The 24,962-nt window shown below is 41.3% G+C and overlaps 2 protein-coding genes across 3 annotated transcripts; both read left to right on the forward strand.

The window, feature by feature from the left end:
• The first annotated feature begins 959 nt into the window (after positions 1 to 959).
• Positions 960 to 8,543, forward strand: LOC119498017 (calcium-activated potassium channel subunit beta-2-like). Of its 2 annotated transcripts, none has more exons than XM_037786483.1 (6): positions 960 to 1,145; positions 4,944 to 5,046; positions 5,444 to 5,566; positions 5,721 to 5,894; positions 6,162 to 6,357; positions 7,376 to 8,543. In XM_037786483.1, exons 3-6 carry the CDS (start codon positions 5,508 to 5,510, stop codon positions 7,658 to 7,660), a joined length of 714 nt encoding a protein of 237 aa, XP_037642411.1. In that variant the 5' UTR covers positions 960 to 1,145; positions 4,944 to 5,046; positions 5,444 to 5,507; the 3' UTR covers positions 7,661 to 8,543. The 2 variants fall into 2 exon arrangements, with proteins under 2 accessions (XP_037642411.1, XP_037642410.1); XM_037786482.1 differs by lacking the exon at positions 960 to 1,145 and adding an exon at positions 4,000 to 4,669.
• Positions 8,544 to 11,212: 2,669 nt separating this feature from the next.
• LOC119498826 (phosphatidylinositol 4,5-bisphosphate 3-kinase catalytic subunit alpha isoform) lies at positions 11,213 to 24,592 on the forward strand. The gene is made up of 21 exons (XM_037787896.1): positions 11,213 to 11,691; positions 13,444 to 13,862; positions 14,056 to 14,265; positions 14,346 to 14,596; positions 14,965 to 15,210; positions 15,437 to 15,522; positions 15,617 to 15,722; positions 17,173 to 17,325; positions 17,827 to 17,961; positions 18,138 to 18,262; positions 18,410 to 18,491; positions 18,689 to 18,853; positions 18,975 to 19,078; positions 19,430 to 19,601; positions 19,759 to 19,865; positions 20,150 to 20,271; positions 20,644 to 20,722; positions 20,913 to 21,083; positions 21,230 to 21,347; positions 21,438 to 21,589; positions 21,756 to 24,592. The coding sequence occupies exons 2-21, from the start codon at positions 13,511 to 13,513 to the stop codon at positions 22,024 to 22,026; spliced, it is 3,207 nt and encodes a 1,068-aa protein (XP_037643824.1). The 5' UTR covers positions 11,213 to 11,691; positions 13,444 to 13,510; the 3' UTR covers positions 22,027 to 24,592.
• Positions 24,593 to 24,962: the final 370 nt, after the last annotated feature.

The raw sequence follows: 24,962 nt of genomic DNA on the forward strand, positions 1-24,962 counted from the left end.
TCCGTGACCGCAGCGAGCCAGCCATAAGGTCTGTCATCAGAAAATGTGACCCTACTGTGACTGTATAATAAATGAGGAAAATATGTGACGGAAAACACACAAAACTATTTTGTCAAAAAACATACATTTATTTTAATGTTTTTATTTCAACGATATATTCACAAAACTGGTAAAAAAAAAAGTAAAAGATAGGGGGGTCACATTTTCTGACGACAGACCTTATACGTTGCTGGCTCTCTTGCGGTCACATATAACACCGGCCCCAGGTTTTTAAGCATTTTGTCCATTTTAGGAGGCTCCTCAAAAACTGTGTTTATTTAGTCTGGATCATATGAAAATGCGTCTGATTACTTTACCTGAAAATCTAGTACGTTTTGTAGGCAACAATAAAAAATAATGGTGATGGTGTGACTATTCGTTGACCAAACATTGAAAGAGGACAATAGCTTACATCTGCAAAATATACTTGCTCTCAGTCTTTAATGTGCATCTTTTAGAAAAAAAATGAATGGAAGAAGTCATTCATAGTACATCTACTAAGAAAGAAAGGTAAACATATAACTTTATACATTTATTACCAACAGCAAGGTATTTGTCCACACCTGCTAACACATTTTCCACATTTACACTTGTGATTTTAACAAAATAAAAGCACCACTTCAAAAAAAAAAAATCCCCAGCATTCCATGCAACCAGTTTCTGAGGTTGCAGTGACCCCTTGTGGCAAGACACGGCTATGTTTCCTTGTCAGAGTTTGAAGCTGTGGCCTCCACGTTGTCTATTCACACACTGTACATTTGTAACATAGAAAGTCAGAGGTGTTTGAAACAACTGCTCCTGAATTCCTTTGTGGACATGCAGCCTGTAACAAACATAGCACCAGGCCCACAGTCCGGCCAATCACAGACAGTTATTTAAAGGTACAGTCGAGATTCATTGTGCTCCACCAACTCATTTTAAGCATGACGGCATTGTACGGGGAACTCATATTACTAACACAGGTATGGCAGGCATTCTGTTCACTTGGGGAAAGAGTTTAAATAAGAGGTAGCCAGCTGCCGTCCCTGGGAGAGACCATGTCGGAGAGCCACTGCTGACAGTTGTAGCCCAAAGTCTGGATTATCATAACAACACCGCAACAAGAGGTAGGATCTCACAAGATTGTACGTATTACCACTGCTGTTCAGCACACACAAAAGCTGGGGCTTACTGTAATTTGGATGTGCAAAGTCATGAGATTATTACAGGCACCACAGAGGAACATAGAGACTGTATGTGCTCAAAGAGGATCCAGCCCACAACAGAGGGTCAACACACAGCATGTAGCTGGGAATACAAAAAGGTTTTAGACTCACACATGTGAAATGGATTCATAAGGGCTCAGATTGAGCTGCAGTGTAAAGATAGCTTTGGAAATTTCACTGCATACACCCTCTTTATTATTGAGTGCCTAGATGAATCTTAAGTGGATAATAATGATAGGAGCATGCTGTTTTTCACTGCTGTGTTCATGGAACAACAAGACAGTAAATAAAATACTCATAAAATCAATGATGAATGGATGACTGGGTTTTGACATTGTGTACAATAATATGAACTGCATGCACTGTTCACACTGGCAGTGTGTGCACGTCAGGTTAGTGTTTCCTAACTCTGTGGGTTGCTGTGCAGTGGAGCATGTGACTTTTTTTAAACTACCAAACACTAAAGGACACCTGACTAGGAAGCAATAATCACTGGAAGGACGAGGCAAAAATACATCCAGAGATATTCTTCGTCAAAGAGCGTGTTGATAGTAGGTCAGGCCTTGAATACCACAGCGCTGTTAAAACACGCGAGGTGAAAGTAAACACCTTCTGGACTAAAGGAACATTTCCAGGATCAAAGTTGAGCCGTCAGACTTTCAGTCTCTATACATGAAACACCTTAATCTCACTTTTATATGAGCTCAATAAAATCCAACGGAAATTACTAATAGTAATAAAATCATGGATAGATTATGATACAATAGGCCCCTGGGCACAGCGAGCACAGGAGCAAGACACTCGGACTGAAAGAGACACAAAACGACCATATCGTTTAGTTGTACTGTGTCTCTTTGTGTTTTTTTGGTCATTTGTTTCCCTTTGTAGTCAGTTGGTGTCTCTTTGTGTTTGTTTTGCATCTCTATGTGGGGATTCATGTTCAGTATCTTTGTAGTCAGTTTGTGTCTCTTTGTAGTTGTGTGGTGTGTCTTGTTGTGGTCATTTGTGTCTCTTTTTAAATCAGGTTGCATCTCTTTGTGGTTGTTTTGCGTCTCTTTGTAGTTGTTTGGCTTCTCTTTGTGGTCATATGTGTATCTTTGTAGTCAGCTTGCATCTCTTTGTAGTTGTGTGGTGTCTCTGTGTTCTTTTGCGTCTCTTTGTAGTCAGTTTGTGTCTATTTGTGGTTGTTTTGCATCTATTTGTAGTTGTGTGGTGTCTCTTTATGGTCTGATTATGTCTCTTTGTAGTTGTGTGGTGTCTCTTTGTGGTCTGATTATGTCTCTTTGTAGTTGTGTGGTGTCTCTTTATGGTCATTTGTGTCTCTTTGTAGTCAGATTATGTCTCTTTGTAATTATGTGGCGTCTCTTTGTGGTCATTTGTGTCTCTTTGTGGTCAGTTTTCGTCTCTTTGTGGTTGTTTTGCATCTCTTTGTAGTCGCTTTGTGTTGTTTCATATCACATTTCGTTGTAGTAGTTTTGCGTCTCTTTCAGTGACATTCTGCAGGTGAAGCAGAATTCAGGTGCTGCTGTTGGTTTAAAACCTGCAGCTGAACTTCAGTAATTAGTTCACACTGTAGATGAAGAGAGAGGCCCTCTGACCCTGGTAGGCCCATTCAGTGATCCATCCATGTATAAGAAAACACCTGCTTTACAGTTATGTGGGCTGCCACATGCCATTTTGGTTTATCTCTCATTCAGTCACATTTTTCAGTCTCACAATATGGGACAGCTGGAAGAAATATGAACCAAGGACACACCCATAAAGAGTATACAGTACAGTGAGGTCGGCCGATCCTATCTGCCTCTGGCACAGGATACGTGGTTCATTAAACTGATAATAGGAAAATGTGAACAATAAGTTCCTGCTGGGGTAAGCAGTTTCACACCAGTGCATTTCCTCAGACGGTCTCCTTCCAGTCCTCCATGTGGTGACACTGCAGACTCAGTAGCTTTTTAAATAAGCCGTGAAGCAGGATGCAAATACACACAAAGTCATCTTTTCAAGTTGGTGACTTTCATTCAGAACCACTTTTTCTTCCCACCCTATGATTATGTTATTATTTCTCATTCAGTTAAAGGTTCAGTGTGTAGGACTTATTGGCATCTGGTGGTGAGGTTGCAGATTGCAACCCCTTCTCTATCCAAACGTGTCGGAGAACTAAGGTGGCGACTGGCGGTACCACGGTTTTGCACTATGTGGCTCGCATTACTGCAGTTTCACAAGCATGTCAGAGAACTACGCTGGCCTTCAGGTAAATACGCAAAAAGGCTCTCTCTAGAGTCAGTGTTTGGTTTGTCTGTTCTGGGCTACTGTAGAAACATGGCGGAGCAACATGGCGGACTCCGTGAAGTGGACCCTATATAGATAAGAAGGGCTCATTCTAAGCTAACGAAAACAACAATTCTTAGTTTTACGTGATTATAAACTAATGAAAACATAGTTATGAATATTATATTCCATTTCTGATAATAGATCCCCCAAAATGTTACACACTGGCCCTTTAAGTTTTAGCCATTTCACTTCAATAATGTCAGATTTCCAGGGGTCTAACTTCAGTGGAATTTACTTTTTTATTGACTAACATGGATGAAATTTCCATTGTCCTCTGTCAATTTTGATAAATGAAAAATAAAAATATTAAATAACAAAATTGCAGAAAATAAGACGATAATCTTTAATAAGACCAATCTGGAACGTTTGCACTTTTAACAATTTGTTTAATGTTTTAAATTTGTTTCCTTCATTCGAAGCTACCTTGGAAGGCCCTGCAAGGTCTGTCTACATCATTAAGCACAGTGTCACTGTCCATTCCTTATGAGTTATCAGGTACGACGTCACCTGCCACTGTAAGTCCAGCCTACATGAGGACACAGCTATAAATTCACTGCCTTACGAAGTTGGTACAAGGAGTAAGGCGATCTCTCTGAAAGTGTGCGCGTCCATGTTTAGCTGAAATCGATACAGTTATGTGTGGAACTTGAGGCACTCGAGTGGCAATGTTTCAGTGTGCTTTTACGGAGGAGAACAACTGTAAAGTTGTAAGACACATCATAAAACTCATGTAAGTGTGACCCTTCGTTGCATGCGGAATCATGTTTCAGGGAACAATCATGGTTTCCTTCAGATTCCCTTTGTCACACCGGGGTCGTCTCTCAGCAACATTTCCCCTAAGCAGCTGGGAATGTGATACAATGAGGAAATTACTCATCTAAGAGGAACTCGTTGGCTTGTTTTCTGACTAGTCTGCTCCTTGCACTCCGGCAAGGTTGATATACTCCACAAAATGAACACAACGTGCTTATTGTACTCACATGTTAGAGGACTGGATGGTGGCCTTCTGTATCCATGCTGTGTTGATTATTCTGCTTCTGAAGGGGAGTCAATAAACAATAGGAGTTGATGGTTGATTCCTACTTGATTGATAGGTAAGTCATTACGGAGCACTCTTCTGATATACGAGCAAACGACCACACATAATTAATAATGTGGCCATGTAAATACATTTAACCTATAGTGTATTTTTAAATAAATGCCTGGCAATCTCCAGAGTGGGTTTGCATCGACCCTCACCTTAACGCTAACCCAGCACAAATAACTCACAACGTCTCACTTGCCCATACATTTGCATCTGAATCAAGGCTAATGTTATTTATTGGTCCAAAGCTGTACTGAATTCTGTGTTTTGTGCAAATGGTATAGGACCGGCAGAGAGCGAGAGGAGGTACATGCAAGGTGTTGTTGTTGTGCCAAGAGCGTACCCAATGACTTTGTGTTGACAGCAGAAGTGTTCAGGATACAGCAGGTAGGTTTTTCATCAGCATTAACACCTTTCATCTGTGGCAATCTGTCATCTTGTTTGTCCTTTGTGGCGTTTCTTTGTGCTCAAAATGAGATGTTTACCTGGTGGAGACCACTATATCAGAGGTGCTTCCTGTCCCAACCCTACATAACACTCTGATAACCAGCAAGTGCTGTTTGCAACAGGAGAGGTATATACTTAATAGTTTTTTTGTACAAAACTAGTAGTGAGTTTGACAGCAACTATGCACCAAAGGTAGAGTATGATTTGCCGTCTTGCATGTTTGCTTTGTCACCGGTGACCTTGGGATTTCTGTTGTGTTTATGATCCTGGTAGTGAAAGTGTCTGTAGTGCTTCCAGACAGCTAAAGCATGGTCAACAAACTGCCTGTAATTCACAGGTCCTTTCAGCAATCCTTCCGTTCTGCCTCAGCGAGCAAAGGAGGGCGTGGATCATCAGGAAAGATGTTTTTTGTGGCGGGGGCCAAAAAATCAGCAGCAGCGGACAGAGGAAATGAAAGGAGGTAACAGGTTCATGCCAATTCAGGCTTCAAAATTGACTTAAATTGCAAAGGGGAAATGGGGACATCCATGGCCCGGGGAGAAACTCTTACCTATCATAATATTTGAGCTTAAAAAAATATATATATAATAATGTCTCCTCATTTTCCTCATCAGTAGGTCAATCTACCAGAAATTTCGTGACGTAGATTTACTGGACAAGAAGCAGACGGTGACAGCTCGGAAGCCCGGTGAGGATCGGGCCATTTTTCTGGGACTCGGGATGATCCTCTCCTCAGTCGTGATGTACTTTGTCCTGGGGGTCACTATATTACGCTCCTATGCAGAAAGGTACTGGGACTGTTGTTTGAATTGTCTTTTTTTTAACACCCTATAAAGGAGTTAACTAACTACTTCTGTAAGAAACATGTTTTATTCATCAGGTGTGCTTGTTGACAAACTGCTTACAGTGCTCTCTCAACCTGAAAATTACAAAAATGAATACTTCAGGAACAAGCCGATTTCATACCATGAGATCCCTGAACTGTTTTCTGCTTTTTTGTCGTCGTCGTTGTTGTTGTTGCATTAAATTGGATCTTCATTTAAATGCCAACCCAGTGTGTGGACAGAGGAAGGTGTGTGTATCGTGCTCAACTCCACAGTCACAGCAGACGTGAACTGCTCCTACAGCTGTGGGTCAGAGTGCTGGAGAGTCTCCAAATACCCCTGTCTGCAGGTCTACGTGAGCGTCAATAACACAGGCCGTGTCAGCCGTTTATCTCACAACGAGGAGACCCAGGACACCAGCTCTGAAGTGAGTACAGCGCCAGAGGGGAAAACACAGAGTTACTGAACCGTTTCAAATGTTGACAACGGCTGTCAGATGTTGGCCTGATTGTATACTGCTCCAGATTCAGAAAGTGTTAGTCGATAGGATTTTTCCTGGTCAAGCTGAAAGGCAGCCGATTAGGCTGCTGTCAGGCTATTAAATGTGCGTTATCGGTCGCTATAAGCACCATAGATGTGGGTCAATAGGGGTCTTCTACACTCAGTATTAGGTTTTATCATCTATTCGCATGGAAAATCACCAAAAGAAGGTATAAAAGAAGATGAAAGCGACCTCTAGCAACCGTAGTGTATATATGACAAGAGCAGGAGCGGAAGCCAGGCCCTGGAGTATCAGGTCCCCAGGAAGTGCGCCGAGCTTTGAAGCAAATTTTTGTTGTGGCCAAACGGTGGAATAACAAATTCCATGTCCGTCACATGATGCCATTGGGCCCAAAAATACTTTTGGGAAAGAAACCTCTGTAACTCAGCGGATAATTTTTTTTTAGGTAAATCAACTTCCCAGTATGAACACTTGAATAACCCTTAGTTAAATCATTAGGTCCTAAAAGTTTTAAAATGCACTAATAGCCAAATCCAGAGTTATTTTCCTTCCTCCGTTCATGTGAATGAGACCCAGACCGAGGCTGGGAGGCGGAGTTAAAGGAAACGTTACTGCGCCTGCTCTATGGGCCAAATGGATGCAAACGCGATCTTTTTCACTAAACTTATCCAAGTGTTTTTGTTGCCTAAACCTAAAGAAGCCTTTTTGTTTGTGTTCAAAACGTAACGTTTCATTCAGTTTTACGTGTTATAACGTGTTGCTACCACCGACCGATGACACCTATTTAATGGCCTGATAACAGTCGAATAGGGTTTAACATGACACGTGAAGGTGATGTATTCAATATTGTGAATTAAAAGAAGATTAGCAGCCATCACCATAACAAAGACCAACTGATCGCCCTCTAGATAACCTCAGTTTCCTTCAATCCATGTCCTTGCAGTGTTTCTACGTACCCAGGTGCCAGAAGGACAGCGCGGCCATGCACGTCATGATCATGAACATCTCCGAGCGTCTGAAGGCGAACCAGCAGGTCCCCTGCTACTACGACCCCAGCGAGCAGCAGGAGACCGTCCTCCTGATGCGCCTGTACGACCACAGCGTCGTCTTCCACACGCTTATGTGGCCCTCCTGCGTGTTCACGGGAGGGGCCCTCATCATCATGATGGTGAAGCTCACACAGTACCTCTCCAGACTGTCCGAAGAGATAGGGAAGATCAAGAGGTGAAATATACACGCAAGCAGCTGTCAAAGCGTATGGCGGTTTGGTGATGGATAAAATGACATGAGAGAGATTGTTTTAAACCAAATGACCTTGCTGTGACCTCGTGCAAACTTTCCTCTCCGGCTGACGCATTTGGAACAGCTGACTTTCTCTCCGGATCGAGGATGTGACTGTTTATAAAAGCGAACTGAATGTTCCGAGGCGGAAACTGTTAGACATGCAACTGGCTGTTATGCGGGGGAAAACTGTGACTGGATTATGCATGGTGTTAAACATTGTAAAATGTTTTATGGGCACGTGTTTACAAGAATTTGTTACACTTGTAGTCATAAATGTGAGACATTATGAGCATGTGCTTGCTATATCACATATGATACACATGACGACACCAACCATCAATTGACGGGAAAAAAACGCTGCTGTCTGTCTAAAAATGTCCTTGTTAATGTTGAGGAACAACTTTGAGAACTTCCTCAAACTTTCCTATATTTGGATGAGACTGTTTTCTGAGACAATACAATGTCCTCATTTGTTATCCGCTCTCTCTGGGACCAAATTATATGTGTAGGTCTCTCATAATGAAAGGTCTTCTATGAATGAACATAAGGTGTTCATAACCAAACGTGATTTTTTTGTCGGTCATGATGTTGGAAATACTATTCAGGAATTAAGCTCACCAAAGCACAATGAATATATAAAGGCCTAAAACACTTTGCACATTCTTTGAAAAACCAAAGTTATTGAGACATTATTACACAATGTAATAAGGCTTGCCCAGGCTCACCAAACAAAGCTAAAAAAAAAAAAAATTCCATGGTCACAAGTTCACTCTTCAACACAACAACTACTGCATCCACCTCCAGGTTATCTCATGAAACAAATACACATTGTGGTCCTGCAGCAGAAATAAAAGGTCATCTCCCAAGGATATTTGTGTACTAGAAAGCACACAGAGAGCTTCTGTCAAGACTGCATAATGTTCTTACATTTGTTTGCTTATTTTGAAGATAGAAAATGGTTCAAAAAGTTTTCTTCTTCATAGGGGTGTAAGTTGATATCGAGTATCGCGATACTACGTTTTGTGATACTGTATCGATTCTCAAAAACACAGTATTGATTTATAATTAATAGTTTACATGCAAAGATTAATTCAGTCAATACTTTATTTCATTTGCAAAGAGATGCACCCTCTCAAAGTAGTGCTATGACGTTGGATGTTACAGGGACTGTGATAAATGAAAAAGCAGGTGATTACACTTTTTTACTGAGATTTTATGCATATGAAGGTGTGTTCTCTGCAGTTTTCTTAAAATTAGATTTAAGAAATTGCAATATATCATCTTGCTTACAGTATCGTACGACGGAGTATCAGGGCCACATTGAGGAAAAAAAAAATAATCTGAAATTTTGAGAATAAAGTCGTAATATTATGAGAATAAAGTCATAAATTTACGAGAGAAAAAAAGTTGTATTATGAGAATAAAGTCATAAGTTTAAGAGAAAGAAATCATTCTCGTAATATTATGACTTTTTTCTCGTAATGTTATGACATTATTTTCGTAATATTACGACTTTTTTCTCATAGTCATGACTTTATTCTCGTATTATTACGACTTTTTTCTTGTAAAGTTATGACTTTATTCTCGTAATATTACGACTTTTTTCTCGTAAAGTTATGACCTTATTCTCGTAATATTACAACTTATTTTTCTTGAAATAGTATGACTTTATTCTCATTAAATTCCGACTTTTTTCTCATAATATTATGACTTTATTCGTATTGTATTGCCAAATTCTTGCGAATACACAGCGCTACTTCTTCATCAAAACACACATAGGACCTGCTGCTGATTGGCTGATGATGGCCGTGTTTTTGGAGAATATCCCTGTCATATGACTGTTTGTACAAGGATGTGAAAAATTAAAGGTCCCATATTGTAAAAAGTAAGATTTCCATGTCTTTTATATTATAAAGCAGATTTAAGTGCTTTATAAATCCTGTGAAAGTATCGAAGCGCTCAATATACAGAGAAATACACACAGTCCGTATTCAGAAATTGCGAGTTTGAAACAAGCTGTTAGGATTTCTGTCCATTTGTGATGTCACAAATATACAATATTTAGACCATTACAAGGTTTTAAACGTAAACATTCTAAATGTGTCCCAGTTTATTTCCGGTTGCAGTGTATGTAAATAACATCAGCTGACAGGATGTAAACATGGACCCAAACTGTTGCCAGGCAACACAACTCTGTTGCAATTCCGTTGAAATGCACTAAAACGGACCATTTCAGACAGAGAGTGAATACAGGTATATTCAAGGAGACAGTATGAGGAAAATAAAGTTTTTTTTTTAACATTACAGCATGTAAACATGTTCAAATAGAAACACAAAATACAAGTACGAACCTGAAGATGAGCACGATATGGGACCTTTAAAGTTCATGTTGCTATAATGACTCATTCCTCTAACTATAACGTCCAGTATATATATACATACACATACATATAAATACATACACATAGAAATACACACAGTCCGTATTCAGAAATTGCAAATTTGAAACAAGCCGTTAGGATTTCTGTCCAATTGTGATATCACAAATATACAATATTTAGACCATTACACGGTTTTTAAAGTAAACATTCTAAATGTGTCCCAGTTTATTTCCGGTTGCAGTGTATGTAAATAACATCAGCTGACAGGATGTAAACATGGACCCAAACTGTTGCCAGGCAACACAACTCTGTTGCAATTCCGTTGAAATGCACTAAAACGGACCATTTCAGACAGAGAGTGAATACTGGTATATTCAAGCAGACATTATGAGGAAAATAAAGTTTTTTTTTTAACATTACAGCATGTAAACATGTTCAAATAGAAACACAAAATACAAGTACGAACCTGAAGATGAGCACGATATGGGACCTTTAAAGTTCATGTTGCTATAATGACTCATTCCTCTAACTATAACGTCCAGTATATATATACATACACATACATATAAATACATACACATAGAAATACACACAGTCCGTATTCAGAAATTGCAAGTTTGAAACAAGCCGTTAGGATTTCTGTCCAATTGTGATGTCACAAATATACAATATTTAGACCATTACACGGTTTTAAAAGTAAACATTCTAAATGTGTCCCAGTTTATTTCCGGTTGCAGTGTATGTAAATAACATCAGCTGACAGGATGTAAACATGGACCCAAACTGTTGCCAGGCAACACAACTCTGTTGCAATTCCGTTGAAATGCACTAAAACGGACCATTTCAGACAGAGAGTGAATACTGGTATATTCAAGCAGACATTATGAGGAAAATAAAGTTTTTTTTTTAACATTACAGCATGTAAACATGTTCAAATAGAAACACAAAATACAAGTATGAACCTGAAAATGAGCATGATATGGGACCTTTAAAGTTGCTATAATGACTCATTCCTCTAACTATAACGTCCAGTATATATATACATACACATAAAAATAGAAAAAAAAAATAATAATAAAAAATAATAATGATAATAATGAATAAATAAATAAAATAAAAGTCTCTTCCCAATGACAGACTGCTTCTCTCCAGCAGCTGAACTCACTCAGTGTGTGTGTGATTGTGTGGGAGGGCGGTCCATCCATCCATCCATGATGATGATGATGATGATGATGATGATGATGAGCCTGCTAGCAGCCTTTAGAGCAGGCTAGCTAGGAGTGGAGAGCTAGCTATCAAACAACTGTGCAGTTTATTTCTCAGGACAGACAGCACGATGAAGATCATCATGAAGTACAACAGACTGATTCCTCTGCAGCTTATTGACAACATCACCGGGAGCTAGAGGGTTGTCTTCTCTCCAGCACCTCGGGGGGTCTGTCCCCGACCCGGCAGTGTCTCATTGTTTGGATGGACTAGTAGCAGCCGCTGCTTGAGTCTCCGGCTCGGATGGGATTTCCTCAGCTAGCCGATGCTAACGAGAATGCTAGCAGACTAGCTCATTGGCTAACCGGTTGTTAGCTGTCTGACTCAGGTAGCTTTATCTATTCTGTTGTTGTCGTGTTGTGTTGTGTGTGATCGCTTTAACTCTTAATCAAAGCAGCTACACAGAAACTCTATTGTGTAATGTATTGTAGTGATGTCAGACTGACAGTAGCTTTATGCAGCAGGCGAGGTTTTAATGTTGTAGATGACATTGATCTGTTTGGAGAACTTGGCTAGCATGCTAGTTAGCTAGCTAGCATGCTAAGTGCTGCTTGGTGAGTTAGGTGTTGTTTCTGAAGATAGCTAGCTAGCATAAGAAACAACAATTAGAATAAGAAGTTATATTACAATTATGAAAGGAAATAATTAAGAACATAAGAACATATACAGGCATAGTAAGAACATATACATTAAGAACATAATATGTTCAGACAGAGCTATACAAAAACATCTTTCACTTTGGTGTTAAAATGCTAACTCAAAGAGGGAAGAAGAAGATATAAATGCTCAGTGATGTCGGATGAAAGAACTACAAACAATCATGTAAACAAACATTGTTAGGTAACAAGCCCTAAAGTGTGGCTGCTAAGTTATAAGTTAGCTTTAAGCCTGGGCTTGACAGTAGTTTGTGTTGTGCTGCTGCTGCTTTGGTGAGTTAGGTGTTGTTTCTTAAGCCAGCTGTGCACAATAATGCTTGTTGTAACTTAAGCATTGCTGCAGAGTGACAGCATGTAAACATGCTAAATATTCTGGGGTCACCCCAATTTGCATTTTTTTTTTTAATAAAATTAGCATAAAATGTGAATGCCTGTAGTACCACTGTATATTAGTATAATGTTTTTGAGCTGATCATACTGCACATAGCCATTATGCAAAGTTACTTTCCTTCAGTTTGACAGAGTGGTATAGCAACACATTAATAACAACTTAGCAGGCTGATTACTATTATAATGTTAGCAGGTAACCTAACATTAGCATGATGTGTCATCACAATCAGAGCTATAAAAAACAACTTTCACTTTGGTGTTAAAATGATAACTCCAAGAGGGCAGCAATGAACCGATAAATGCTCAGTGAGAATGTCGATGAAAGAACTACAAACAATCATGTAAACAAACATTGTTAGCTAACAAGCCTTTTACCCACAAGCTAGTAAAGTGTGAGGGTAAAGTATATTATAAAGTAAAGGTAGCTAGTTAGCTAAAGAAACAACACCTAACTCACCCAGCAGCAGCAGCACAAACTCCTGTCAAGCCCAGGCTTAAAGCTAACTTATAACTTAGCAGCACACTTTACTAGCGTGTGGGTAAAAGGATTGTTATTAGCTAAACATGTTTGTTTACATGGTTGTTTGTAGTTCTTTCATTCGACATCACTGGGCATTTCTAGGTTCATTGCTGCCCTCTTTGAGTTAGCATTTTAATACCAACTCCAACCAAAGTGAAAGTTGTTTTTTATAGCTCTGTCTGCCTCTGATTGTGATGACACATCATGCTAATGTTAGGTTACCTGCTAACGTTATAATAGTAATCAATTACTGCTAGCTGCAGTTAGTCTGCTAAGTTGTTATAAATGTGTTGCTATACCACTCCTCTGTCAAACTGAAGGAAAGTAACTTTGCATAATGGTTATGTGCAGTATAATCATCAGCTCAAAAACACTATACTATATATAAGAAATACTTTGGGGTAACCAATACATGCTGTCACTATGCAGCTCTAACATTGCTTAAGATACCACAAGCATTATCGTGCACAGGTCAGTGATTCTTATATAACTCTTGTTTTCTTCTTTCTCACAGTTGGTTGACATCGCACATCTGATAATTACCGGGCTCTTAAAAATAGCCCATATCTGTTGGCACGACCATGCCTCCAAGGCCCTCCTCAGGAGAACTATGGGGGATGCACTTGATGCCCCCCAGCATCCTGGTGGACTGCCTTCTGCCAAATGGCATGATCCTCACGTTGGAGTGCCTCCGGGAGGCCACGCTGATCACAGTCAAGCATGAGCTTTTCAAAGAGGCCAGGAAGTACCCTCTTTACCATCTGCTGCAGGAGGAGAGCTCCTACATCTTCGTCAGCGTCACCCAGGAGGCGGAGCGGGAGGAGTTCTACGACGAGACCAGGAGGTTGTGCGATCTTAGGCTCTTCCAGGCCTTCCTCAAAGTCATCGAGCCAGTAGGCAACAGAGAAGAGAAAATTCTCAACAGGGAGATAGGTATGGTTCATGAATTATTACACAACACCCTACTGTAACAACCGTTGGCCTTGGCTATACCATTACCCTCAGTGAGAAGGATCAACATAATACTGTTGGCTTTAACTGGTCACATATACTGTATTATTCAAAGGCTCACATTTCACATGAAAAATGCAAAAGCTTTTTTTGAGGACTCATTTTTTTCTTTCAGGTTTTGCTATTGGAATGCCCATATGTGAGTTTGATTTGGTGAAAGACTCAGAAGTGCAGGACTTCAGAAGGAACATTTTAAATGTTTGCAAAGAGGCTGTGGACCTCAGAGACAGTAACGGACCCATCAGCAGAGCTTTGTACGTGTATCCTCCCAATGTAGAATCATGCCCAGAACTTCCCAGGCACATCTATAACAAGCTAGATAAAGGTAAGACATTTTAGTCTAACATTCACGGTTTTGCACCTTCTCTGTGTCTCCAATTTGATCTTTTATTCTCTTTCCCCCAGGTCAAATCATTGTGGTCATATGGGTCATCGTGTCACCCAGCAACGACAAGCAGAAGTATACCCTGAAGATCAACCACGACTACGTGCCGGAGCAGGTGATCGCCGAAGCCATCCGTAAGAAGACGCGCAGCATGCTGCTCTCCCAGGAGCAGCTAAAGATGTGTGTGCAGGAGTATCAGGGAAAGTACATCCTCAAAGTCTGCGGCTGTGACGAGTACTTACTGGAGAAATACCCTCTGAGTCAGTACAAGGTAATCTAATTTAATCTAAACGCGTGCTGCGTCTGATGCTATTGTACTTAGAGGGTGGAGAGATCCACTTCACATCACATTATCATCCAACACAAATGTGCTTGGCATTTATGACATGAAATGGAATTTATGAGCTGCCTGTAAAATGTGCTGATGCCAGAATAGACCGTCTATATCACGGTATATAAGCACAAAGCACTGAATGTTCTCCAGTTACTGCTGAGTTGTGCCTGTAAAAATCCAATAATTCACATGTTGATAAACCTCAAACTTGTATGGATGGCTTCAAAATGTCAAACAGGCTTGAATAGCTTCAAAATGTCACAATTGTGGCTGCTTCAAAATGTCACTTTGTGCGTCCTTGACAGTATGTGCGCAGCTGTATCATGCTGGGACGGATGCCCAACTTGATGCTAATGGCAAAAGACAGCCTGTATTCCCAGCTGCCCATGGACAACTTCACCATGCCGTCGTACGCGAGGCGAATATCCACAGCTACGCCCTACATGAACGGGGAAACAGCCACCAAGTCTCTCTGGACCATCAACGGAACGCTGCGGATCAGGATACTGTGCGCCACTTACGTCAATGTCAACATCAGAGACATTGACAAGGTACGCCGGTGTAGTGCTCTGACTGCTCCTTCTTGTTTTATTTATAGCTTCTCTGCTTTGTTCTGCTTTGACAAAAATAAATTCTGACTGTAATCTCACATCTCCGGCACCTTGGAGGTTTTTAGAAGATAGTTCACACAGTGTTCTTCACTTCATGCAGTCAGAAATGCTGTGAAAGATCTCGATGGATTAGTATGTGAAACCGTTGTTCCTGTGGCTGCTCTAGATCTACGTCAGGACCGGGATATACCACGGTGGAGAGCAGTTGTGTGACAACGTCAACACCCAGCGCGTGCCCTGCTCGAACCCCAGGTGGCACACAGTGCAGAATACTCTGGGATTTCACTCAGCTTTGAGACAGCAATGTGATTGATTATGTTAACGGTGCCTTCCCTGTTTATTCCAGGTGGAACGAGTGGCTGAACTACGACATGTACATTCCAGACATCCCCCGCGCCGCCCGACTCTGCCTCTCTATCTGCTCGGTCAAAGGAAGGAAGGGAGCTAAAGAGGTTAGCAATGAAATGCTACATTAATCTTATAATGAGCTTTGGTTGATTTGACAACATCGTGGTTACTGGTGGTAACAACAAATGTGTTTTAATAATACAGCAAACACTCCTTGAGCAGCTACTCTGTAAGAAATATATCAAACGAGCAACTGGTGTATATGCTTGCAGCTAAACAAACAAGCATTTTTGTAATGAAAGAAATCAGTAATTGGCCTTTTTCCATCTTGCCATGAGCAACTGTGATCTGATTTCATGATGCTCACGGCACAAGTAGTTTTCCACAACAGCAGGGCAGAGGGAAAGGAGTTCTTCATCTAACAGCTCATTGTGGCCGCTCTCTCTTGTTTCATTACTTTCTGCAATACATACAACAGATCAAAGTACCCTAAAAATGACCATGTCATGTTTTGTTGTTGCATTTTTCATGGATAATTAGCTCATTGCGTTTCCTGTGTCTGCTTAACAACAAAAGCCACTCTGAGTTTCACCAGTTGAACACTGTTATGTGAAGCAGCAGGAGTAGGAAATATAGCAGTAACTTAAAGGTGCAGTGAGTAGGACCTGGGGGCATCTAGCGTCGAGGTGGCAGATTGCAACCAACTGAAACTTCTCCCATGTGCCAGGCGTGTAAAAGCAAACGTGAATGACCATATCTAGAGTCAGTGTTTGGTTTGTCCGTTCCAGGCTACTGTAGAAACATGGCGGCTGGGTCCGTGAAGAGGACCCGCTCCCTATGTAGACATAAATGGCTCATTCTAACAAAAACACCACAATTCTTTGTTTCAGGTGATTATACAATAAAGAAAACACACTAATTATATTATATTCCATTTCTGCCAATATATCCTCCTAAATGTTTCACACTGTTCCTTTAATGCAGCTCTGACCTGGCAGTGGGAGAGTGAACAGTGAACAGTAAACAGTGAGGTTGATATCAATGAGATAAAACAGTAACACTGATTTATATACAGTACATACATCGTTTCCCTGTGAACCCGTCGTGCATAGGTAGGCAATTTGAATCAATGAAAACAACTGTATAGAGAGCTAATTATAGAATGTAAATACATTGAATGGCTATAAAAAAAAAAAATGCAGACCATAAAGAAATATCAGAAACAGTGTTTGATTTCATGAAAACCTTAATCAAATTGCTATTCAATTCAATTCTTGTTCGATTCTTATTAGAATCAAAGCAGTTAACAAAGGGTTAATGCTGGAATGGATGGTCCAGAGGGTTTAGGATAGCCTATTGGTCAGGGGATAGGAAGGCAAGCGTCCCTCCGGCCCATCCGTTCTATCATAAACCTTAACAAAGTCGGTTAATGCAAGGCATGGGAAATAAACAACCTCCCCTGCGCTCTGCGCTACACCTGGCTGTTTCATAGCCCCGAGATGTTGCCTCTCTAATCATTTTCATATGCATCATCTTATTGGTATTTTCCTACAGGAGCACTGTCCTCTGGCCTGGGGCAACATCAACCTGTTTGACTACACCCACACACTAGTAGCAGGGAAGATGGCTCTCAACCTCTGGCCTGTCCCACACGGCCTGGAGGACCTGCTCAACCCTATCGGCGTCACGGGCTCTAACCCCAACAAGGTGAGCAGCAAATGTCAACATTATGAACATAATGCTCGCTCATTCACTGTTTGTGCTTCCAGTAGTGTCTCATCTTTCTTTAGAGAGCGGGTTTGATGGACAGGTGTCAAATGCGAACAGACATTGTTCTCATTTGGAAGAAAATGAAAAGAAAATATGTTGTTATGTCAATTATAATATTTAAAGTAAACAAGATTTCTTCGGTACATGGAGCAGCATTTTGAAACACTAAGAGGATAGAATAACGTGGCATAATCTTAAAACATAATCTTTTTCAAAGCTTTTCGAATATCTGTTATTTCCGTGTCTGCGACCTCTGAGCCTCGTGACCCAGTTTTAATCGAGCCGGTGACGACCTGTAGTGTTTCAGAGCCGGATTTAAGCCGCCTCGATTTAATCAACCAAGCCTCTTATCCCACTTAATTAAACACTCATTGACACACAGGCTCCTTTCTTTGATTAACACCTTTCTCCTTCCACTTCTACTTTCTAAACCTGCAGGAAACCCCATGTCTGGAGCTGGAGTTTGACCATTTCAGCTGCCCCGTCAAGTACCCCGAAATGACCATCATTGAGGACCACGCAAACTGGAACATATCCAGAGAGCTTGGCTTTAATTACTGCCACACTGGTTTGGTAAGATAACAAGCATTTTTTTTTTTTTATTATGTGGTTTGTTTCCTTTTTTTAACATTGTAGTTCACTCACACCACAGACAGTAACTTAATATCACCTTTCCATTCACATACTAAGTTTCATGTGACACAATACACAGTTTATTTCAATAGACTGTGTGTTACATGGTGTCGTAGAGTAACAGATTGGCGCGTGACAACCCCCTGACCGACACCGACAACGAGCAGCTGCGCCAGGTGTGCAACAGAGACCCGTTGTCTGAAATCACTGAGCAGGAGAAAGACTTTGTATGGAGGCACAGGTAACGTGTGTGTGCTTGTATACCATTATATGGGGTTTCTGAGGGGACGAAAAAATTACATTTTACACAATGTGTACTGTCATGTTGGGGCTGATCTGTATGTCATTAAAGTTCTAACTAATGTATTCTCTCCCCAAACTGTTTTAGACAAGACTGCGTCAACATGCCAGAGATCCTTCCCAAGATCCTCCTGGCTGTGAAATGGAACTCCAGAGATGAGATTGCACAGGTAAGCTCAGGTTTCTACAGCTGACACGCCTTTATTTTGAAGAACAAATAGATGTGGGCCTGACGTAGTTGTTATACTAATGCAACTCAGCTGATATTTACACACTAACACACTGTCCCATGTATTGTAGGTTTGTTTAAAATGCTAAAAAATATATATATCTGAAGTCAGTGTATGTTTTTTTTTTTCTATTTCAGATGTATTGCCTCCTGAAGGACTGGCCCGCTATCAAGCCAGAGCAAGCTATGGAGCTGCTAGATTGCAACTTCCCTGATCCCATGATCAGAGAGTTTGCGGTAAAGTGCCTTGAGAAATACCTAACTGACGACAAACTCTCACAGTACCTCATTCAACTGGTTCAGGTGTGTTGCATCCTCGTCTCGTTTTAAATAAATATACTTTAATTAAAGGTTGATGCTTCAGTTTTGATATACTGTAGTAGTGTTTTTTATGGTATTTTTTTCCTATGTTTTCTGTGCCCAGGTTCTAAAGTATGAGCAGTACCTTGATAATCCACTTGCACGCTTCCTGTTGAAAAAGGCATTAACCAATCAGAGGATAGGACATTTCTTCTTCTGGCATTTAAAGTGAGTTAATTTAAGAAGGTCTTCTTTCAAGATTTTGGTGCCGTTTGTATGTGATTTGAAAGATTAAACTGATGTTTGAATGTCACTGGGAAACTTTGCTGATTTTCACGCTCACACGCTGGCAAACTCCGCCGGATGACGTGAAGCCGGACATCGTTCATTTGCTCTAAGCACCCACATTGTAACGATACAAGCTGGTTGAAAATCGACAGACTGCCTAGTCCCCAATAACGTTGAATTCAAAGATTTGTGAAAACAGCTGATGTGATGTGTGTGTGTATTTATATGGAGGCGGGACACATTTCCCATCAGGACACAAACAACCTCTTCTTCTTGCCTACTTGTGTGTAGGTCAGAGATGCACAACAAGACGGTGAGCCAGCGGTTCGGCCTGCTCCTGGAGTCGTACTGCCGGGCCTGCGGCATGTATCTCAAGCACCTGAGCCGACAGGTGGAGGCCATGGAGAAGCTCATCAATCTCACCGACCTCCTCAAACAGGAGAAAAAAGATGAGGCGCAGAAGGTAATCCGACAGCCGGCAGCTGTTTATTGTGATCCTCTGAATCGTCGAGTTTAATCTTGACGACATCTGGACCAATAATCAGGCCAGTAGAGTGACTCGCCAGCTGTCTTAAACGAGTGTTTTATTAACTCACGAGTCGGTTTCTCTACCTTTCAAGGTTCAAATGAAGTTTCTGGTGGAGCAGATGAGGAGGCCTGATTACATGGACGCCCTGCAGAACTTCACCTCCCCACTGAATCCAGCACATCAGCTGGGAAACCTCCGGTAACATCAGCACTCTCTCATCTAACTCTGAAAAATGGCTGGCATTTAATATTAATATTTCCTCTGCAGGTGTTGCTTTTCAAGGCTTGAAATATTATGTAATAAAATGCTAGTGTTTTGTGTGTGGATAAAGACTATTTAGAGACATAATGAACTCGGTGTTCTTACAGTAAACCCAGTCCACATGACTCAGCTGGGATGAACTAATGTATTTTTTTGAGTCACGACTCAAGTGAGCACAGTTTACATTTCCTCTTCAAACATATTCCCTGTCTCCGTTTCAGCCTGGAGGAATGCAGGATGATGTCATCAGCCAAGCGACCTCTCTGGCTTAACTGGGAAAACCCAGATATGATGTCAGAGCTGCTCTTCCAGAACAACGAAATCATCTTCAAAAATGGAGACGGTGAGTTTTGAGACTGCGTTTTCCCCCCTTCTTCTTGTATCTCTCTTGCTGCCTCTATCTCCGTGCCTCTGTGTATCAGCACACACACACACACACACAGCTCTTGCTGAGCATGCAGCATAATTCAGTCGTAGCCTGCAGGGCATATCATGGCACACAAACACCACCTCATAACATGTTTCTTTGCACGCAATTCAGAAAGAACAGTTGAAATCAAACTTTAGCGCTGCTGCTCGAGCGTTTTGCTGCACCGTCAGTGACCAAACTGACTCAGACAGCTCTGCTCCATAACACATCGCGCAGTTGATCAAAGAGCAGCTAATATTCACCTCACTGTCATCCACCTCCTTGTCTCTCTCTGTGCCTCCGCAGATCTGAGGCAGGACATGCTGACGCTGCAGATCATTAGGATAATGGAGAACATCTGGCAGAACCAAGGCCTTGATCTCAGGTAGGCTCCTCGCTTCGCCATGACAGCAGGGATGCAGGTGCACATTAACAGGCGCTGGATACTTTCATGTTCTGCGCTCGGTACCTGAATGCAGATTAGCGGCAAGCCACCTCAAGTCATTTAATATGAAGTCCGTCACCGGCGCTGCCCTAATTATTTCCCTTTGTGTTCCTCGTCCTTCCTCTCCCAGGATGCTGCCGTACGGTTGTCTGTCAATCGGCGACTGCGTGGGTTTGATCGAGGTGGTGAGGAACTCTCACACCATCATGCAGATCCAGTGTAAAGGAGGCCTAAAGGGGGCACTGCAGTTCAACAGCCACACGCTGCATCAGTGGCTCAAGGATAAGAACAAGGGAGAGATGTGAGTGGCAAAAAAAAACAGGGATTTATACAGCTTTTCTAGTCTTCTGTGGGCTGTAGAGGGGGTCTTAGTGATAATATAAAGACTAAGTGTTTAAAAATCCTCTCCGAGACTAAAGCATTTTTTCATTTTGTTCCACTTCTTAGGTATGACCAGGCCATCGATCTTTTCACGCGGTCGTGTGCCGGCTACTGTGTAGCCACATTTATCCTGGGCATAGGGGACAGACACAATAGCAACATCATGGTCAAAGATGATGGACAGGTGAAGTCTTTTAGATGCTATACATATGAATACTTTCTGTTTCTCTCTGAAACTGTCATTTAATTTCTTACTTTTCTCACATTTTCACAGCTGTTCCACATAGACTTTGGCCATTTCCTCGACCACAAAAAGAAGAAGTTTGGGTACAAGAGAGAGCGCGTGCCCTTCGTGCTCACGCAGGACTTCTTGATCGTCATTAGCAAAGGAACTCAAGAGTGCACCAAAACAAGGGAGTTTGAAAGGTAAGGCAAGCAGTAGACATGAGTTTGTTACTTCGGGATGAAAGAACTTATAAAACATACCAAAGCCAAATGAAAATGGGAGAATGAGCTTGTAATTATTCTACTGTATGTCTTTTCTTTCATGCTTGTATCCCTTTTTGTATTTTACCTTCCTTCTCCCCCTCAGGTTCCAGGAGATGTGCTACAAGGCGTACCTTGCGATCCGGCAGCACGCCAACCTCTTCATCAACCTTTTCTCCATGATGCTGGGCTCGGGGATGCCCGAGCTGCAGTCGTTCGACGACATCGCCTACATCAGGAAGACCCTGGCCCTGGACAAGACGGAGCAGGAGGCCCTGGACTACTTCATGAAGCAGATGAACGACGCCCACCACGGCGGCTGGACCACCAAGATGGACTGGATCTTCCACACAATCCGCCAGCACGCCATGAACTGAGACGGCGACTAATACGAGAGAGGAGTAAAAAAAAAGGACCGTGGCAGCAAACGTCCGCACACTAAGAACCAAAAGGATATTGAGAAGCGAGCGAGGTATTTTTCCCCCCAAAACACACTACGGCCTGGTTAATACTTCTGCCAGCGTGTGACACTGAGACATCCCCTGCCAGCGCACCTCAAAAGAAGGGTGCTCAGAAGGGCCTATATCAGGGACATAATGCCTAAATGCTCCTGTTTCTACAGGTTTCCTTCTCCCTGCACTATGAACTCCAGAAAGCAGGGTGGAGTTATATTTCATCTTCTTCATAGGAACTAAGCAAGTGTAATGGACCTCGACAACGTTGGCCTTCTTTGTGTGTGAACAAACTTTTTTTTTTTATTCCTTTCAGTACATCTTCAACCATCAGCATTAAGAAAGGAACATCATGAAGTGGTGTACCATGAGCACAGACGGCTTTTTCTAATGACCTTTTATTTCCACTACCTATTTTTTGAACCGATGAAGACGAGGGGAGATATTGGCACACACAGCCAGGCCAGCAGAGACCGAAGGAAAGGGACGATGAGAAGCCTGGCGGGTGCCCACAAAATCATGATTATTACCCCTTACAATCATAAAAAAAACAAAACAATCACCAACACTTACTACAGGACTGACCGAGGACGTGTTGTTTAAGCACTTAGCTAGCATTTAACGCTCAAATTATTTGTAGCCTTCAGAGAAATCACGCCAGATAACTGACTTTTTTGTACAGCAGTATATCCACAGACTTGTATGCATTCGGTGCACATATTCCTTTTTTGAGTCTATTTTCTACTGAGCCAAAGTACTAGATGTGTAACCCCCCCCACTACTCAGCAGTCTTATTGTAAAAAAAAAAGAAAAAGAAGAAAAAAAAAAGAAAAAATAGTCACTACTATTCCAAGTCTCTCGTGTGTACTCATAGCACTGATCTCTGCAGTATTTGTTTTTGTTTTGTTTTCGTCTATCAGTATTATTCTGCGTCCGATATCGAGGCACAACTCATCCACCCCGCGCGGTCGGAAACACAGGCGGACCGGAGAAAACCTTTTCTGATTGGTTAGAAGACGTTAGGATTGGTCTGATAAAGGCAGGAAACGCAGGGGGTGAAAGGATGTGCAGTGTTCCCTTTGTGTGCTGTGCTGTTACACTATGCAAGTTGTGATGATCCTAATATGTACTGTATCCTAAAAGAAAACAAGTTGATGTCAGATCTCCCCCCCGACATGTTCACACCGACAATGTGTGTCAGTGAACTTTGTACAGACAGTACGAGGAAGAGGAAAAAAAAAATGCTGCACTGTAACAGAATCGTCTACTTCTTCCCAACAAAAACGAACTGTGAGAAAAAAGCCTTCAGACCCTGCCTTTTTGCTTCTCCTTACCAGGTTTATATTCGGAGCTTCAATCTGTTAAATGTTCGATCCGTCCTCTCGTTCTCGATCACACATTTGACAGAAGACTCTCTCCTTACATTTGCCATATGGTCCCAGATTGTGACATCCAGGTAAAGAAAAGTAACCGAAGTGAATTTCTTTTTCAACCTTCCAAGTGTCTTCTTCCTCTCCTCTTTTTCCTATGATTGTCGCCCTTATGTGTGGAAGAATTAGTCTCTGCAGGTTCGCTCGCCGCACAGACGCATACGTAAGAGGTCAGTAAATGTTCCAGCTTTACCAAATGATACACAACGGCGCGGTTTCCTGGACACTCAAAAAGTCCGTCTGAAAGTCCAATTTTTGTTTTCTGTACATGGGACTTAAAAGCTGCTCAGGAAACCGATCCTACCGAGATGCATGTGCTCCTGTACAGGCTACAGAGCAGTGGGCCGGACCCAAACTAAGAAAACTAGACCCCATGTACTTTATGGACGAACTCTCTAAATGATGCTATTTCCCTTTGTACTTGTTTATGTTTCTCACACTGCATTATGCATGAGGTCCTCGAATATCGACTTTTTTTGTTTGTTTGTTTGACCTGATGTTGTTTACTTGAATTTCATGTATAGAAATGACCTTGTTACTTGTGTGAGGTACAACAAAGTCACAATGAAGGTAACAGATACCGATAACTGCTACTACATGTGCAAATGCTTTTCCTTGAATAACTACAGAGGTAATATATTTTTGTATTTTTAAATGTACGCATACTCATATATGTATCCGCTAACCAAAAAAAAAAAAAAAAGGAGGAATCATGCATAACGTGCACCATCCTCATACAAAACCCAGTAGACAGCTTCTAGTTGTTGAAACGATATGAATGACAAAGCAGAGGTGGATTGTTGAATGAAGGACTTGATGCTGTTGTCAGAGTACGTCTTGCCCTAAGTGGAAGTCTGTAAGCACAATGAGGAGGAAGAAGCTACCCTGCATGTTTTTTTTTTAAAAAAAGAACCAGACTCATATGTTAGTTATATATCCATCTGTATATATATCATAAAACCTCTTCAAATACTTGTTTTGGTCATCTTCGTATGACCACGTCTGATAAGAAACTGTATGCATTCATTTATTGTACTGTTGAATAAAAACATTTCTCCCTATCTATATAGATCAGAGGCATTTTTATTACATTGCTTGTTTTACAGGTGATCAAAATGTGTATAATTTACAAGGCACTTTTTGCATTGTTGTGCTTCATGATAAAGATTGACATTCATGTGGGATAAGGCTTCGGTAATGTAAACAATCTTTAAATGTCTTTTCTGTAGGAAACTACAAACAAAGACTCTACTGGGTGAACCGGACTAGTATGTATAAACTCTAAAGAGTAATTCTAAACTATCATTTTTTTAGTAAAAAGTGGGACTTCGGAAGCTAAAAGTAACATTCAACAAAGTCTTAAAGCTGCTAAATTTGAGATTGGAAACATATTTATTGCCTCCGCAACCCTCTCAACATGGACACAAAGTC

Source organism: Sebastes umbrosus, chromosome 12 (assembly GCF_015220745.1).
Source record: "Sebastes umbrosus isolate fSebUmb1 chromosome 12, fSebUmb1.pri, whole genome shotgun sequence".
Taxonomy (NCBI): domain Eukaryota; kingdom Metazoa; phylum Chordata; class Actinopteri; order Perciformes; family Sebastidae; genus Sebastes; species Sebastes umbrosus.

Excerpts from the sequence above, each read along its gene's own strand:
- LOC119498017 (XM_037786483.1), top strand. The coding sequence starts at position 5,508 with ATGTTTTTTGTGGCGGGGGCCAAAAAATCAGCAGCAGCGGACAGAGGA. Across the intron at positions 5,567-5,720 it reads GACAGAGGAAATGAAAGGAG|TAGGTCAATCTACCAGAAAT; the intron begins GTAACAGGTTCA and ends TTTCCTCATCAG. Across the intron at positions 5,895-6,161 it reads TTACGCTCCTATGCAGAAAG|TGTGTGGACAGAGGAAGGTG; the intron begins GTACTGGGACTG and ends ATGCCAACCCAG.
- LOC119498826 (XM_037787896.1), top strand. The coding sequence starts at position 13,511 with ATGCCTCCAAGGCCCTCCTCAGGAGAACTATGGGGGATGCACTTGATG. Across the intron at positions 15,723-17,172 it reads GAAGGAAGGGAGCTAAAGAG|GAGCACTGTCCTCTGGCCTG; the intron begins GTTAGCAATGAA and ends ATTTTCCTACAG. Across the intron at positions 17,962-18,137 it reads ATTACTGCCACACTGGTTTG|AGTAACAGATTGGCGCGTGA; the intron begins GTAAGATAACAA and ends ATGGTGTCGTAG.